At 46.9% G+C, this 15,629-nt stretch overlaps 1 protein-coding gene across 1 annotated transcript in view; it reads right to left on the bottom strand.

The window, feature by feature from the left end:
* The window catches only part of TCF7L1 (transcription factor 7 like 1), a 169,514-nt gene that overhangs the window by 13,427 nt on the left and 140,458 nt on the right, over positions 1 to 15,629 (bottom strand). The window contains exon 4 of the mRNA XM_066377805.1: positions 8,298 to 8,381. Within this exon, the coding sequence (XP_066233902.1) occupies positions 8,298 to 8,381 (84 nt within the window). The remainder of the gene's footprint in view (positions 1 to 8,297; positions 8,382 to 15,629) is intronic.

Here is a 15,629-nt window from a genome sequence, read left to right on the forward strand (position 1 = left end):
CCTAATTGAAATTACGTCAGGCTAGACAGGGAAAGGCAGAGACGAGCAAGGCACTGGGCTCATAATGCAGGCCCAAACCAAAGAGACTGCTCGCATTCCTAAACGCATGTTGAAACTTTGAATTAACTTCCATTATTTCATGATTATCTAGAGAGAAGAGCCAAGTAGCTGACCAGGTGGTGCCTCTGCTTCCTGTTAACGCATAACATTTCTGAGCTGTTGCCCACCACAAATCCAAGGAGTGCATAGAGTGTTGGCCTGATGTGCGAACATCCCAGGTTCATTCTTGGGTCAGGGCACACAGGAGAAGTGAGCATCTGTTTGTTTTCTCCTCCCTCTCCCCCTTCTCTCTGTCTTCCCCTCTTACAACCAGTAGCTTGACTGGGTCGAGCATTGGCCTCAGGTGCTGAGGATAGCTCGGTTGAAGCACTGGTCCCAGACAGGGGTTGCCTGGTGGATCCTGGTCGGGGCACATGCAGGAGGCTGTCTCTCTGTCTTCCATCCTCTCACTTAAAAAATAAAACGAAATAAAGAAAACACTGACAACAACAGTAAGAATAAGTATTAATGTTGTATCTACTATGTCAGGCAGTGGTCCGGGTCTTGTGAATGCACTAGAAGATCTTATCTATTTCGACAAAAATATCCATCCTCATGGTACTTACATTCTAACTGAAGAGACAAACAATAAACTAAATAAGTAATGTAATAATATATTTAATAGTAATATATGCTAAGGGGAAAAAGTAAGTCAGGCAAGGCAGATAAGAAGTGAAGAGGGTGTGGGTTAGAGGTTACACAGGTTGACCAGGGAAGGCCTTAATGAGAAAGAACTTGCAAGTACGTATCTGAATGAAGTGGGGAGCTAGGTGTGTGGACAGGTGGGGGAGCATTCTGGCAGAAGGACCACAAGCAGTGGTTTTGAGGGGGCGGTATGCTGGGCACATGTGAGGAGCCACAGGAGGCCAGTAGGCTAGAGAAGAAAATGAGGAGACGAGGGCCAGTATTAACCTATTAACAAGTGCTTTCTGAGCTCCTGATAGCCAAGCAGTGAGCTAGCTACAGGCTACAAAAGACACAAAAATCAGTCAAGAGCCTCTTAGCGTACTAGTGGAGATAAAATCCCAGGGAACTGGTGTGTGTTTCAGGTCTTTCTAAGCAGCGGAACATTTTTGAGGACTTTGCAAGTCGGATCGGAAAAAATATTCCTCGGATAAATCTTTCCTTATCAAAGTTCTCCTCTTCCCACTGTTTGCTGACAGTAACAATGGCCAAAGAGAACCCCGAGGTTAATTTGTGTTCCCTAGGCACTGGCTTTCCCCAGTCCCTGCATAGGAGTTTGTAGGAAAAAAGATTTAACTTTTTGCAATTCAAATGGTTGCTAGGCTGTGTCTTGGTAAATGTCAATTTTCATGTACTTTGTAGAATTCCAGTGAGCGCTTTCAATCTAAAAATTCAAGTTTTTGTTTTTAAAGCCCAATTTAACTTTGGTCTGTTGTTGCCTTCTCCCGTTTGTTTTGTTCTCTCCTCGAGGGGCACTATGTGTAGACTGGTTTTCCTAGTTTCTCTCCTCTATAATCTTTTTCTCAGGGTTGTCAATGCACCGATTTGACCACAGAATCCACTCGGCTCTACACTAAGATTCATAAACCGGGAGGTCTGAGTTAGAATTCCCCAAAGCTAAATCTCAGTAGCAGAAACTAATAAAAGAAATGATGGAGGTGAATAATCATCAGTCCCTTCAAAAACTAGTGGGTGAAAGCTGGGTGAGAAACAGGCCATTCACATCACTTTAAAGCAGGCATCCCCAAATTACGGCCTGCGGGCCGCAATGCGGCCCGCTGAGGCCATTTATCCAGCCCCCACTGCACTTCTGGAAGGGGCACCTCTTTCATTGGTGGTCAGTGAGAGGACCACTGTATTTGGCAGCCCTCCAATGGTCTGAGGGACAGTGAACTGGCCCCCTGTGTAAAAAGTTTGGAGACCCCTACTTTAAAGCCTCTAGCGATGGGGCAAGTAGGAATGACACAGGGAACAAGTACCTTCACAGTGAAAAGCATGGCAGACACCCTGGAACCAAACGATCAAAGCAAACATCACTGGGATCGGGACGCGTGTCCACTGCAGCCTGCTCCTAATGTGATGTACTCAGGACACAGCAGCAGTGTGGCCGTGCTCTTGTCACTCACAGCCTGAATCTGACCACGAGGAAACATCAGATAAACCCGAACTGAGGGACATTCTCCATAAATGTCAGGGTCTGGTCCGGAAGGACAAAGGCTAAGGAACTCTGCTAAACTGAAGGAGACATATGAGACACACCACCTAAATGCTACGTGTGATCTTGGGTTGAACTCCAGAAAAACAAACAAACAAACAAACAGCTCTAAGAAATAATTACTGGGACATTTACCAAATTTGAATATATATTGTGAGTTAGATAATACTGAAATGTTAATGCCTTGATTTTGATAACTACTGTGGCTACTGCAAGAGACTGTCTGCTCAGGAGAAAAACTAACATATTCAGGGTTAAAGGGGCACGATGTCTCCATCTTTTGAACTGAGAGAGGGGCAAAGCATGGGGCCAAACTTCTCAATATGGATGCAGTGTATATGAGAGTTCCTTGGGTCTCGCAATTTTCCTGGATGTTTAAAATGATTTCCAAATACTAAGTTAATACTGTGTACGTAAGTAAGAATGGAAATCAGTACTGGAGGTAGAACAGAGTGATAACAGGCTATGTCAGGGGTCAGGAACCTTTTGGCTGAGAGAGCCATGAACGCCACATTTTTTTTTTTTTTTTTTTTTTTTGGTTTTTTTTGAAGCTGGAAACGGGGAGAGACAGTCAGACAGACTCCCGCATGCGCCCAGCCGGGATCCACCCGGCACGCCCACCAGGGGCGAAGCTCTGCCCACCAGGGGGCGATGCTCTGCCCCTCCGGGGTGTCGCTCGGCAGCGACCAGAGCCACTCTAGCGCCTGGGGCAGAGGCCAAGGAGCCATCCCCAGCGCCTGAACGCCACATATTTTAAAATGTAATTCCGTGAGAGCCATACAATGACCCGTGTACGTTACCCATCATCCTATAAAAATTTGGTGTTGTCCCGGAGGACAGCTGTGACTGGCTCTAGCCACCCTCAACCATGAACATGAGCAGTAGGAAATGAATGGATTTAATACGTGAGAATGTTTTATATATATATATATTTTTATTTATTTATTCATTTTAGAGAGGGGAGAGAGAGAGAGAAAGAGAGAGAGAGAGAGAGAGAGAGAGAGAGAGAGAGAGAGAGAGAAAGGGGAAGGAGCAGGAGGCATCAACTCCCATATGTGCCTTGACCAGGCAAGTGCAGGGTTTTGAACCAGCAACCTCAGTGTTCCAGGTCGACACTTTATCCACTGCACCACCACAGGTCAGGCTGTTTTATATTTTTAACGTTATTATTATTTTTATTAAAGATTTGTCTGTGAACCAGATGCAGCCATCAAAAGAGCCACATCTGGCTCGCGAGCCACAGGTTCCCGACCCCTGGGTTATGTGATTAATTTTGGGATTTTTTTGAGTCTGCACAAGTATACTGCTAAGAAGATGGAGAAACTACAACTTTAAAAGGGAATCGAGAACCAATGTTTCTGCCTGAGAACTGGCATGCTAAGTAGTCCAGTGTCTCAGCTCCACGGCAGAGCAGCAACACAGCTGCTCTTCAGGGGGGTTTCCGGGCACTGGCTTGAAAGTCGCTCATGGGACGTGAAGCTCTGCAATGTGCTTCTGAGAGATGCTTCATACTAAACAGGGTGCTCACGCCTGACCTGTGGTGGTGCAGTGGATCAAGTGTCAACCTGGAACACTGAAGTTGCTGGTTCAAAACCCTGGGCTTGCCTGGTCAAGGCACATCTGGGAGTTGATGCTTCCTGCTTCTTCCCCCTCCTCTCTCTCCCCCCTCCTCTCTAAAATGAGTAAATAAATAATTAAAAAATAATAAACAGATGCTCACTGTTCTAGCAGGAAGCTTTAGGTCATCATCTCGAAAACGAATTACAAGTGCATGCACCCACACACACAGAAACAAGACAGAAATGCTATGCAACCAAGTTTTTGTGAGTCATAGGGTATAGGGCTTTTTCTGTGCACTTTGCATTTTCCCCAGTCCTCTGTACAACACATGCATTACTTACATGGTTTTTAAAAAATTCAATGTAAAGAAACCTGAATGAGAAGAGGGACTGGACCCAGGGGCAGAAAGGGGTTTTAGAAGGGGTGTATCAATCTTCCCCCAGACCAGGGGTTGGGGGGAAGCCAGATGTGGCTCTTTTGATGGCTGCATCTGGCTTGCAGACAAATCTTTAATAAAAAAAATTAATAATGTTAAAAATATAAAACATTCTCATGTATTACAATCCATTCATTTCCTACCGCTCATGTTCATGGTTGCGGGTGGCTGAAGCCAATCACAGCTGTCCTCCGGATAATGACAAATTTTTATTGGATAATGCCTAACGTACACGGGTCATTGTATGGCTCTCACGGAATTACATTTTAAAATATGTGGCGTTCACAGCTCTCTCAGCCAAAGATTCCCAACCCCTGCCCCAGACCATTTATTCTTGCAGTCATTCAACAAATGCTCCTCGGGAATCTGCTCTGTGCCAGGCATTATGACAGGTGCTGGGTGAAACAAATGTGAAAAAACAGATGCCACTCCTATCTTCTAGTTGGTTCTATTCCAGAAGTGCATCTGTTTGGCATGGCTGGGCACAAACAGGGGAGAGTGGAGGGAAAGACGAGCCGGCACATGGGGCCAGGTAAGAGGTCTCAGGAGGGGCTCATATAAAATATCACCACTGCTTAGCCTTTGGAGCTTGTCTGGAAGGCATACAATCCAAGTAATAATGACAACTTCATCCCCACACTCCCAGTTATGACTTGTTTAAACACATCTCCGCGTGGCAGCTTCACCCTGACTCCTTAAATCTCTGCGAGTATAAGGCTGTCCCCCTATTAGCCCTTTTCCCAGGGCAAACCTCATCTTACAATATTTTGCTCATGATTCTAAAATAAATTTCAAACTCAAGGTGTTTTCATTTCTTTAATACAAGTGAGAATCCAAACCTCCGTGTCAGTAACTGTCAAGTGCTTCTCTGCCTCTAGCCTGGAGAGACTGCCCCAGTACCCCAGGGTCCCCTGTAGACCTCCTTCCACGCTGACTTGCAATTAGGGCCATGACTCTCAGCTCCGCCTGCCTCTTAGAATCTCCTGGGAACCTAACACACTAGATGCCAGCTCCACCTCAGACCAATTAAATCATACCCTTGGAAGAGTAGACGCTAAATTCCATAGGCTCATTATCTCTATTACCTTTGCAATGCACCCATTTGATCTGGCACCTGATCGAGGACCTCATCACTTCTTAGTCTGCTAATTGAATGGTATTTTGATTGTCTTTCGTCTCTTAATAACAGCCACGGTGGTGGTGATAGTAAGTGAACAATTACTGAGGGCTTAATTTGTGCTAGGCACAACTGTAAACTCATTACAACGCACTGGTTCATTTTCGTACAACTCAAAGAAGTCACGTCTGTTTCTAAATTCCATTTTATAGGTGGGGACACTAAGGCAAAGAGAAATGGGGTCATTTGCTCAAAGCTGCAGAAATAAGGTGGAGCTAGGTTCAAAATCACTGTATTACACCACCCAACACATACCCTGCCCCCCAAGGAGCTCGGGCTGTACTCTTATACACAAGTTGGGACGAGATGCTGAGGCTTGAAAATGGAAAATGGTGTCCTTTTTCTAACCTATAGAATTTCAAGTTAAAGTAAGGTTTCTCCCACAACTGTTCCTTAAGTTTTTAAAGCCTGTTTCTGGTTTTTCATGAGAATACAGAGCATGATGATACACAGTTTGCTAGAAAAATATCCATTTTGCTATCTGCAATGGAATTTATCAAGTGTTCGTGCTCCGGCACGCAGACAAGGCGAGGAGCCCGTCCGCCACAGTGCTGACGCAGGATCTGCAGCGGCCGGATGTCTTCGGCGGGCAGTGCTGTGGGTACAGAACCCTGTTGAGAGTTTAGGGGTTTCCTACATTTCTGTGTCACATGAAGATAACAGGTGAGGATGAACAGCTGACTTATTAAGGAAAAGATCTAGAATGAAAATGGAAGCTTAGAGAGGGCAAAGAGCTGATACTGAGATGACAGAAAGCAGAGGCTTGTCAGTACTGTGTCAACACAGGTGTCACCTGTGTTGAGAAGCAGGGGAAAGGACTGGACTTAGGTATCAGCTGGCAATTGGAAAGCTCAGCCAGGCAGCAATGGGTTGGCAGAATAAATGATGCGGGGATGGAGGTGGAAGGTCTAACTCTTGGGTGAAAAGTTGGGCAGAAACATTAGGAGGGATATAGGATAATATGCATGGGCAGAGGAAGACCAGACACAGGCTTCTTATTTTATTTTTCAGAGGTGCTCTGTGCAACAGGAAGGATGGGAAACTCAAACAGTGCATGTGCTAGTTTTGAAGGGAACTCACTTCCTCTAAAAGTAGATGGCGATTTTAGACGATGTGCAGAGATACAGTATGTGGAGGGAAGAGAGGAGAGGGGGCCCTGCCATCTTGGGTCTGTTGGATGCCACAGGATGGGTGGGGGCCAGCAAAGACCTGAGACAGCAAAAGAGAGCTGTGCTGGGAGGGAACAAGCCAGGTGTGTGGTAGGGTGGATGTGGGATGCTGTGTCCTCCACCGTGAGAGACTCATGCCACTAGAGGGCACCAGTGCCTTGTGCTCAGTCATCTGAAACAGGAACCTGGAGGGGTGGTCACCAGCCTGGCCTATTCCTGGGATGCCTGTTCAGTGGGCTGCTCATGTCTCAATGAATGGCCGAAGATCCTTTCAGGAGCAGCCTGCTCTGGACGGCTGGTCTTGCCACTCACTGTTCCCTCCTAGAGACTGGAACAGCGGTCCCCAGCTATCTCCCCAGTGGATGACTATGACAGCCATCTGAGAACTATATATGACATTGCTCTGTAAGCTACCAAGGGCTATGCCCCTGCAAGTGGTCTCATGACTGCTGGAAATCAAAAACACTTATTATACCATTATTTATCTTTCTATGTCTATCTTCTTTTTCCTCAGCTAGACCCTAAACTTATAATGAAATAGTACTACCAGGACATCTTCAAATGGCCTGAACGATGAAATAATATATCTGGGATTTGTTTTAAAACAATCCAGTGTGGCGAAAGGGGGAGTATGGGTGAAGGGAAGATGTAAAATTTTCCAAAATAAAGTTTAAAACCATCATGAGTTCCCAGGTCTTGCTGTCTGTAAACGGGCAGATCATGTCAGCGGGGCTTCCTTCTAGCTGCACCTGCGGTGATTATCAGACTCACTGTACAGTGGGCAACACCCGTTAGCCTGTAGGGTGTGTGGTCTTTGTTTTTTTTAAGCATTTTAAAAAATAGTTTTATTTTATTTTATTCATTTTAGAGAGGAGAGAGAGAGAGAGAAGGAGGGAAGAGCAGTAAGCATCAACTCCCATATGTGCCTTGACCAGACAAGTGCAGGGTTTTGAACCGGCAACCTCAGCGTTCCAGGTCGACACTTTATCCACTGTGCCACCACAGGCCAGGCTGGGTGTGAGGTCTTAAGGCAAGGGCTGCTCTTAAGAAAAGTCCAGGAAAGGGGAAAGCAAGATTACACGATTGTCTCTCACTTGCTTTCAATTTTAGGTTGTTACAAGTGTTGAGGTCGTGAGGACACCTGCCTGGGCCCGTAGTTCCCGCCTCCCAGGGCCACCACACGGCCCTTTGCAGCCCATAGAGCTAGCCCCAGGGCTTGGCAGACCAGCCTCGCTGCCCTCAAGGGTTTTTGTTTGCACGGGCCTTACTTCATTCTTTCCTAGACCAGCCTGTAAAAAAAGCCTCTTCACCTGTTGCCTTGCAGGTCGGAGGGAGGCGCAGAGGCTGATGAAAATCCAATGGGGGAGACACCACTGCCCGGCAGAGGGGCTCCAGTGGCAGCGGGGAAGGACCAGGTTACCAGTCAGGGTCCGACGGCATGTCCAGTCACACACCTCCCAAGTGGGGGTGGGGTGTGGGGTGTGTGTGTGTGTGTGTGTGTGTGTGTGTGTGTGTGTGTGTGTGTAGAGGTGGTGGGACAGCCCTGACAACTCAGGGTGTTCACACACTGGAGGCAATGCCAGTGTTGCCAGTGACTTCAGGAAGGTCGAGGGGAGGCAGTGACAGACAAGGTCAGCAAGAGCATTCCTTCAGCACTTTCGGGATAAACAGACTTACCAAGTGTGCTGGGGACGGTGACCTGGTGTCCTTGACTGTAGCGCTGGAGGGGACATCAAGGAGGGGCCATTTCATCTGCAGGTACTGTGCAGGAGACAGGAGACACAGAGTAGCAGGTGAGATGAGGCCTTGGGGGTCCAGCATGAGCAGAGGAGCTCTGTGGCCGAGCTACTGGCGAGTCAGACACGACTCGTTTTAACTGCACACGCTCCTTACTGTGCAGACGGTCATCACAGGTAGAGCATACATGTCTAACCACCACTACCATTCACAGTCCCGTCATTTTGGGGGAGTGCACACAACCCTAAAAGAGATCAAAGTATTCAAAGAATCTGTTGGTGAGGGTCAAGTCCTCGCTGCTGTGGTCATCATGGGAGCAAAGGTGCCCAGATGGCAATCCTATCCCTTTCATTTCCATATCTTATGGCATCACACGACGTTTCCTAGGAAACTGCCTCTTCAGAAGTATCTGATGAGTGAATGAATAAAAACCACCTGCCTGACACTTGCAAGGTCATGGGTAATACCTGTTCATGCTCAAGGTGCTGAACTTTACTTCATTATAGTGTTTTTCAATCTTGAAAAGATAATCCAACATACAACCTGCATTTTCCTGTGTATTACAGAAAATCCAAACCAAATAGTAAAACTTTCTCTCTCTCTTTTTAAACAACATGCTGCTCCTTAACCCAGGCATGGCACAGTCTCTGGCGAGAGCCAGTGGGGAGGCGTGAGGGCCCCAGAAGAGGTTCTGGAGCTGAGAATCCATGGGTTTAGGTTCTTACTCTACTAGAGTAGGCTGTGTGACCCCAGACAAGCGTCATAACTCAGAGTCGCAGTTCTTAAATCTGTAAGGCGAGGCTATTATCATTAACTTTTCTGGCTGTTAGAAAAATTAGGGATAATGTCAAGTATCAAACATGGTGCTCTGCATGTGAGAGACATTTGATAAGTGGTAGCCATAATTTTCATAAGCAAACCATTAGTCTCTGCCAGGAGCCAAAGCACACACGTCTCAGCGTCAACACTGATATGGTGCTTCTGGGCAGCGGACCAGCTATGCAGACTCTTTGCGGATTCTTGAGCCTACTTTGAAAATTATTTTATTTTAATTTATTTGAGAGAGAAGGGAGAGAAAGGGCAGAAGAAAGGGGGGAGGTAGAGAGACAGAAGCATTACTCATTGTTCCACTTAGTTGTGCCATGGATTGCTTCTCATATGTGCCTTGAATGGGGCTGAAATCGGCAACCTTCGGGGTCAAGCCAGTAGCCTCGGGATCTAGATGTAGACCCCAGGATTGAGCTGTCAACCCCAAGCTCGAACCAGTGACCTTGGTGTTCCAGGACAATGCTCTATCCATTCTGCCACTGGCCAAGGCACTGAAAATTAAATTTTTAATATGAAATGGTGGCTCCAGGAAGAGTTTCATGAGACAAAAAGAAATCTTTGAATCATCCCTTGCTCTGGTCATAAAATTCCAGGGAAAAAGTCATGATCTGGCCTTGACTACGTGCGCAGGGTCTGGGGAGTGGGATGGGGTTGTCCAGAAGCCCCCTTTGCTTTTCATCAACAACAAAAATTGACTAAGAGGGCAGGGGCTGGGCTTTCAGAAAAGTGTCCATGGGCAAGAATAACAATCCAATGACACATCTACCAAGGGCCCGGGAGTGGCATAGACAGTGGGTGGGACGGGCCAAGCAGACGAGAATGAAAGGGTATTGGGGACCCCCTGAGTAAGGACAGTCTTTCTGCTCTGGGTCCTTGGTACCCTGCATCCCCTGCCTCATACTGAGCCTCACCTTTGTCCCTGTCCTCTGATGATGCAATCTTCTCCCACTCTGCCCACCCCACCCATCTCTTTCTCTACCCAGAGCCTAACTGGGTTTCAATGTTTTTGGCAAGTTAAAAAAGCCCTTGACAAATATAGTATCATTAGTTAAAACTAATTCCCTCAGTGAATCAAGTTTGTGCCACACTGGCAGTTTACAAAGCACTTTGATACACATGACCAAGGTTAATGTTTACAGTAACCCTGCTCGGACAATACGGATGACAGTCCCAAAGATTCAGATCAGCTACAGGCGGTAAAGACAGAGTAAATGCCTTGCCCAACTTTATGATCAGAACAGGAGCTAAGCAGAGGCCTCTTGACTTCAAATCTCACTCTACTTTTTTAAAAAAAAGATTTTATTTATTGATTTTACAGAAAGAAGAGAGTGGGGGTGGAACAAGAAGGATCAACTCACAGTTGCTTCACTTTAGTTGTTCATTGATTGCTTGTCGTATGTGCCTTGACTAGGCAAGCCTGGGGTTTTGAACTGGCGACCTCAGTGTCCCCGGCCGAAACTGTCCACTGCACCACCATAGGCCAGGCAAATCCCACACTCTTCATGACAACAGGAGTCATAAAGCTTGTCATAACACCAACTTCTTTAACACCCCACCCCCATCCCCAGCCTTTTCTGTGCTCTGATGGGTTTTTCTCCCTCCTTTCTTGCCTTGGATCAGGACCAGCTACCTAGAGATGAGTGAAGACACACACATCAATGTCCTGTAGGAATACCTAAGGTGGCCAGACCTGACACTTGAATGCTAAACATTACATTCATTTCTCTAAAAGCAACAACCAGAATATTTCTTTTTTTTAAAGTTGAACTAAAATCACAAATATCAGGGACTAAAGAGAAGTGTCCCAACCTCTACTCCCCCAAAACACAAGAGGAGGCTCCTAAAATTCAGCAGCTCCATCAGCACCTGGTTCCCTATTTAAAATCATAAAGATACCTGCTGCACATTTTTTATTCTTTTTTTTTTTTTTTACAGAGACAGAGAGTCAGAGAGAGGGATAGATAAGGACAGACAGACAGGAACACAGAGAGATGAGAAGCATCAATCATTAGTTTTTCGTTGCGACACCTTAGTTGTTCATTGATTGCTTTCTCATATGTGCCTTCACCGTGGGCCTCCAGCAGATTGATTGACCCCTTACTCGAGCCAGCAATCTTGGGTCCAAGCTGGTGAGCTTTGCTCAAACCAGATGAGCCCGCGCTCGCTCTGGCAACCTCGGGGTCTCGAACCTGGGTCCTCCGCATCCCAGCCCGACACTCTATCCACTGCACCATCGCTTGGTCAGGCACATTCTTTATTCTTGTTGGCTTGCGAAGGATGTTCTTATATCTAATGGGGTAGCCCACAGGCATCTGTCCAAGTCCTAGTTTGGGACAATGCTGAAGTTTTGGGTCTTAGCAACGACCTTAGAGACTGTCAGGCATAGAGACTTTGTAGGATTATTTTTTTAAATTCCATTAGATGACGGGAAGCAGACATACTCCCATATGCGCCCCGACTGGGATCCACCTGGCAAGCCCACTAGGGGGTGATGATCTGCCCATCTGGGGCATTGCTCCACTGCTCAGCAACTGAGCTCTTCTTAGCACCTGAGGCAAGGCCATGGAGCCATCCTCAGCACCCAGGGCCAACTTGCTCCAGTCAAGCCATGGCTGCAGGAGTGGAAGAGAGAGCGAGAAACGAGAGGTAGAAGGGTGGAGAAGCAAACGGGCACTTCTCCTGTGTGCCCTTACTGGGAATTGAACCCGGAACTTCCACATGCTGGGCCAATGCTCTACCACTGAGGCAATTGGCCAGGGCCAATGCTTGTAGGATTCCAACAGGGTTTCTCAACCTTGACACTATTGACATTTTGGGCTGGACAATTCTGTTGTGGGAGGGGCTGTCCTGTGCCTTGTAGGATGTTTAGCAGCATCCCTGGCCTCTGCCTAGTAAATGCCAGTAGCCCTCACTCTCCTGCCATTTGTAATAACCACAAATCCCTCCTGACTGCCAGATGTCTCCTGGAGGGGCAGAACTGCCCCCTGATGAGAACTGCTGCTCAGAGGTTGAGGAGCTGGTATCCAGCACACTATGTGCTGTACGACGGTCTGTCTGCCTTGGTGCTGGAGCTATCAAGGTATGAACGTGTAATAACAAACACGCAATTCTCACAGTCAGGGCTTTAGTAATAGCTGCCGTTTTGGGCTATCATGTGCTTAGTGTTTCACTTACCTACCAAGATGTATGGAATTCTGGTGGGAGAAGGGGGTCACAATGGCCTCTTCTCTCTTCAGGGTCCACTCTCACTCTCTGACTTTATTTATTAATTTATTTTGCGACAGAAACAGAGAGAAAGAGAGAGACACACACACACAGACAGGAAGGGAGAGAGATGAGAAGCATCAAGTCTTCATTGAAACACCTTAATTGCTCATTGATTGCTTTCGCATGTGTCTTGACGGGGAGGGGGGCTACAGCAGAGCAAGTGACCCCTTGATTAAGCCAGCATCTTGGGCTTCAAGCCAGTGATCATAGACATGACCCCACACTCAAGCCAGTGACCTTAGGGTTTCAAACCTGGGTCCTCTGCGTCCCAGTCCAACGCTCTATCTACTGCACCACTGCCTGGTCAGGCTGACTTTATTTTATTTTTTAAAATTATTAAATTTATTGGGGTGACAATTGGTTAATAGAACTATATAGGTTTCAATTGTACAATTCTATAATGCATCATCTGTATATTGTATTGTTTACTCACTGAGGTTAACCCAGACCAGGAAGCTTGGAAGGTGGGTAGAAGTCTTTAGCCTTGTCTACCACTGAAGTCTGCCTGCTTACTGATCTGTCAGACAGGTGGGGAGAGGTAGTTCTGGGAATACTGTACATCTGGCCCAAGACTCTTCTTGCTCCGGCCCATCCTAAGGGGTGGTGTGTGTGTGTGTGCAGAGAGGGATGCATTCTGGGAAGTAGGGAAATGGAGGGCTGTCACTTCCTCCTTTGTACTTTTCTGCCTTTTAAAGATTTTTGAGGCCCTGGCTGGGTATCTCAGTTGGTTAGAGCATCATCCTGACATACCAAGGTAGTGGGTTTGATACCCAATTAGGGAACATACAAGAATCAACCAAGAAGACTGACCAGGCAGTGGTGCAGTGGATAGAGTGTTTGCCTGGGATGCTGAGGACCCAGGTTTGAAACCCCAAGGTTACTGGCATGAGTGTGGGCTCGTCGGGCTTGAGCATAGACATGACCCCATGGTTGCTAGCATGAGCCCAAGGTTGCTGGCTTGAGCAAGGGGTTACTCGCTCTGCTGTAGCCCCCCGGTCAAGGCACATATGAGAAAGCAACCAATGAACAACTATGGTGCTGCAACGAAGAATTGATGCTTCTCATCTTTCTTTCTTCCTGCCTGTCAGTCCCTGTCTGTCCCTCTTACACTCTCTCTAAAAAAATAAAGAATCAACCAAAGAATACATAAATAAATGAAACAACAAATCAGTGGCACTGTCCCTCTCTCTCCCTTCTTCTCCTTCTCTAAAATCAATTAAAAAAAAAAAGATTTGACAAGTGATAAAGATGGTGGTAATGGGGTAGGGGAGAGACCTATAAAAACATTGGAGCCTTCTGCAGCTCAGCCATGGAATGTGTCTGGATTGCAGTTGAGAGAAAGGAATATTCTAAAGGGACAGCTGAGCTCCCCAGAACCATGGACTAGGGCAGAAGGAGCCAGCAACACCCCTTGTACTCCCCCCACCCCCACCTTAGCACCAGAAATTTGGAGGTGGCTGGGCAGTTCTGAATTCCTGGGTCAGGTACAGTCCAATGTTTAGTGGAAATAAAATTCTTGGTTGTAATTCTCATGGGAGCCAGCCCCATGATGACCCAGAGGAACTACTACTGGTGGGAGCACGTCTTTGGGGATTAAGAGACATTGGCTACGACTAGGATGTATTCATGGTAATGGCATGTGGGCAAATTAAAACTGCTGGTTTCTCCAAGACCAGTCTAGGCTCTGACCAACGTATCATGGCCAGGCTGCAGCACATAGTAAAGATGGTCCAGCCCCTTACCTCTCGGGGATACTCTGTGGAATGCAAAACATGGGACCTGTGTGGCATCAATGGTAGCCATGGCCACCGCTTATGAGATGTTGTCAATGGGATAAATACTCTCTCTGATACTCAAAAACAGAAAAAACCCAGAGCCACCCAAATGGCAAGTATATTGACCTTGATTTATACGAATTGTTTAATATGCTCCTGGGTGACGTGACTCTCGGACACAGGGCAGATACACAGTTTACCAATCTTACTGAACCTGGGAAACTTTTTGGGGACAGGGGTTCCATGCAACACACTTGGGGAAACTCTGCTATTGTGGTTCACAGTGAAGTAGAGTGAGGCTGTGATGCAGATCCTGTTAAAGATGCTTTTGTTCCTATTTTTAAATGATTTTCACTGTTAACAACTGAATTCTTCTGGCATCCACTGGAATGGTATTCGTTTCTCTCATTTGATGCTGTCACGAGATGTATGCAGTGACAGATTTCCTAGTGTTTCCCAGGTACAGCGTATCTGGCCATGGGTGGCTTGTTTGTTCATGTACTATTCCTGTGTTTTAAGATTTTTTTTTTTTGGTGGCAGAGACAGAGAGAGTCAGAGAGAGGGACAGATAGGGAGAGACAGACAGGAAGGGAGAGAGATGAGAAACATCAATTCTTCGTTGCAGTTCCTTAGTTGTTCATTGATTGATTTCTCATATGTGCCTTGATGGGGGGGGGGCACTACAGCAGATGGAGTGACACCTTGCTTGAGCCAGCAACCTTGGGCTCAAGCTGGTGAACTTTGCTCAAACCAGATGAGCCCTCGCTCAAGCTGGTGACCTCGAGGTCTCGAACCTGGGTTCTCCACAACCCAGTCCAACGCTCTATCCACTGCGCCACTGCTTGGTCAGGCAAGATTTTTACTTCAATATTCCTAAGAAAGAAACAAAAGTTTTCTTTTTTGTGCCTTTTAAAAAAAAATCAAGTCTTGCTATTGATGTTACGCTGGCTTTATTAGTTATAAGGTGTGCTGCTCCTCTTAATGCTCTGGGTCTCTCTCTGCATCCCAGGCCCCTTCACAGTGCCCTTCCCGCGGTGATCGTTTGGCCAGGCAGGCTACTTCTGCTGGACTCGGGCCTAGAGGAGGGTCCCTTTGAAGGGAGCTCCCAAGAGAGCTAGAGCCCCTTTCCCTGCAGGGAGGTGGAGACACGGTCCTACAGAATTCCTTCCTTCGCTGGAAGACTGTGCAACAGATTAACTGCAGCTGTGCCCTGGAATTTCCCCAACATGCAAATCTTCATGATGTAAAACAGCTGGGAGGAAATCCCAGCATGCCCTGTACAGAGGCAGAACTGCCAATGAGCTATGGAGATTAACCCTCCGCCTCCCAGAAGGTAGGGCCAGCCCCTCCCCCAGCCCTCTTTGGTGTGGATAGGCCCCTTGGTGAAGACGCTCAGGTTCTC

This window comes from Saccopteryx leptura, chromosome 3 (genome assembly GCF_036850995.1).
Source record: "Saccopteryx leptura isolate mSacLep1 chromosome 3, mSacLep1_pri_phased_curated, whole genome shotgun sequence".
NCBI classification, from domain to species: Eukaryota; Metazoa; Chordata; class Mammalia; order Chiroptera; family Emballonuridae; genus Saccopteryx; species Saccopteryx leptura.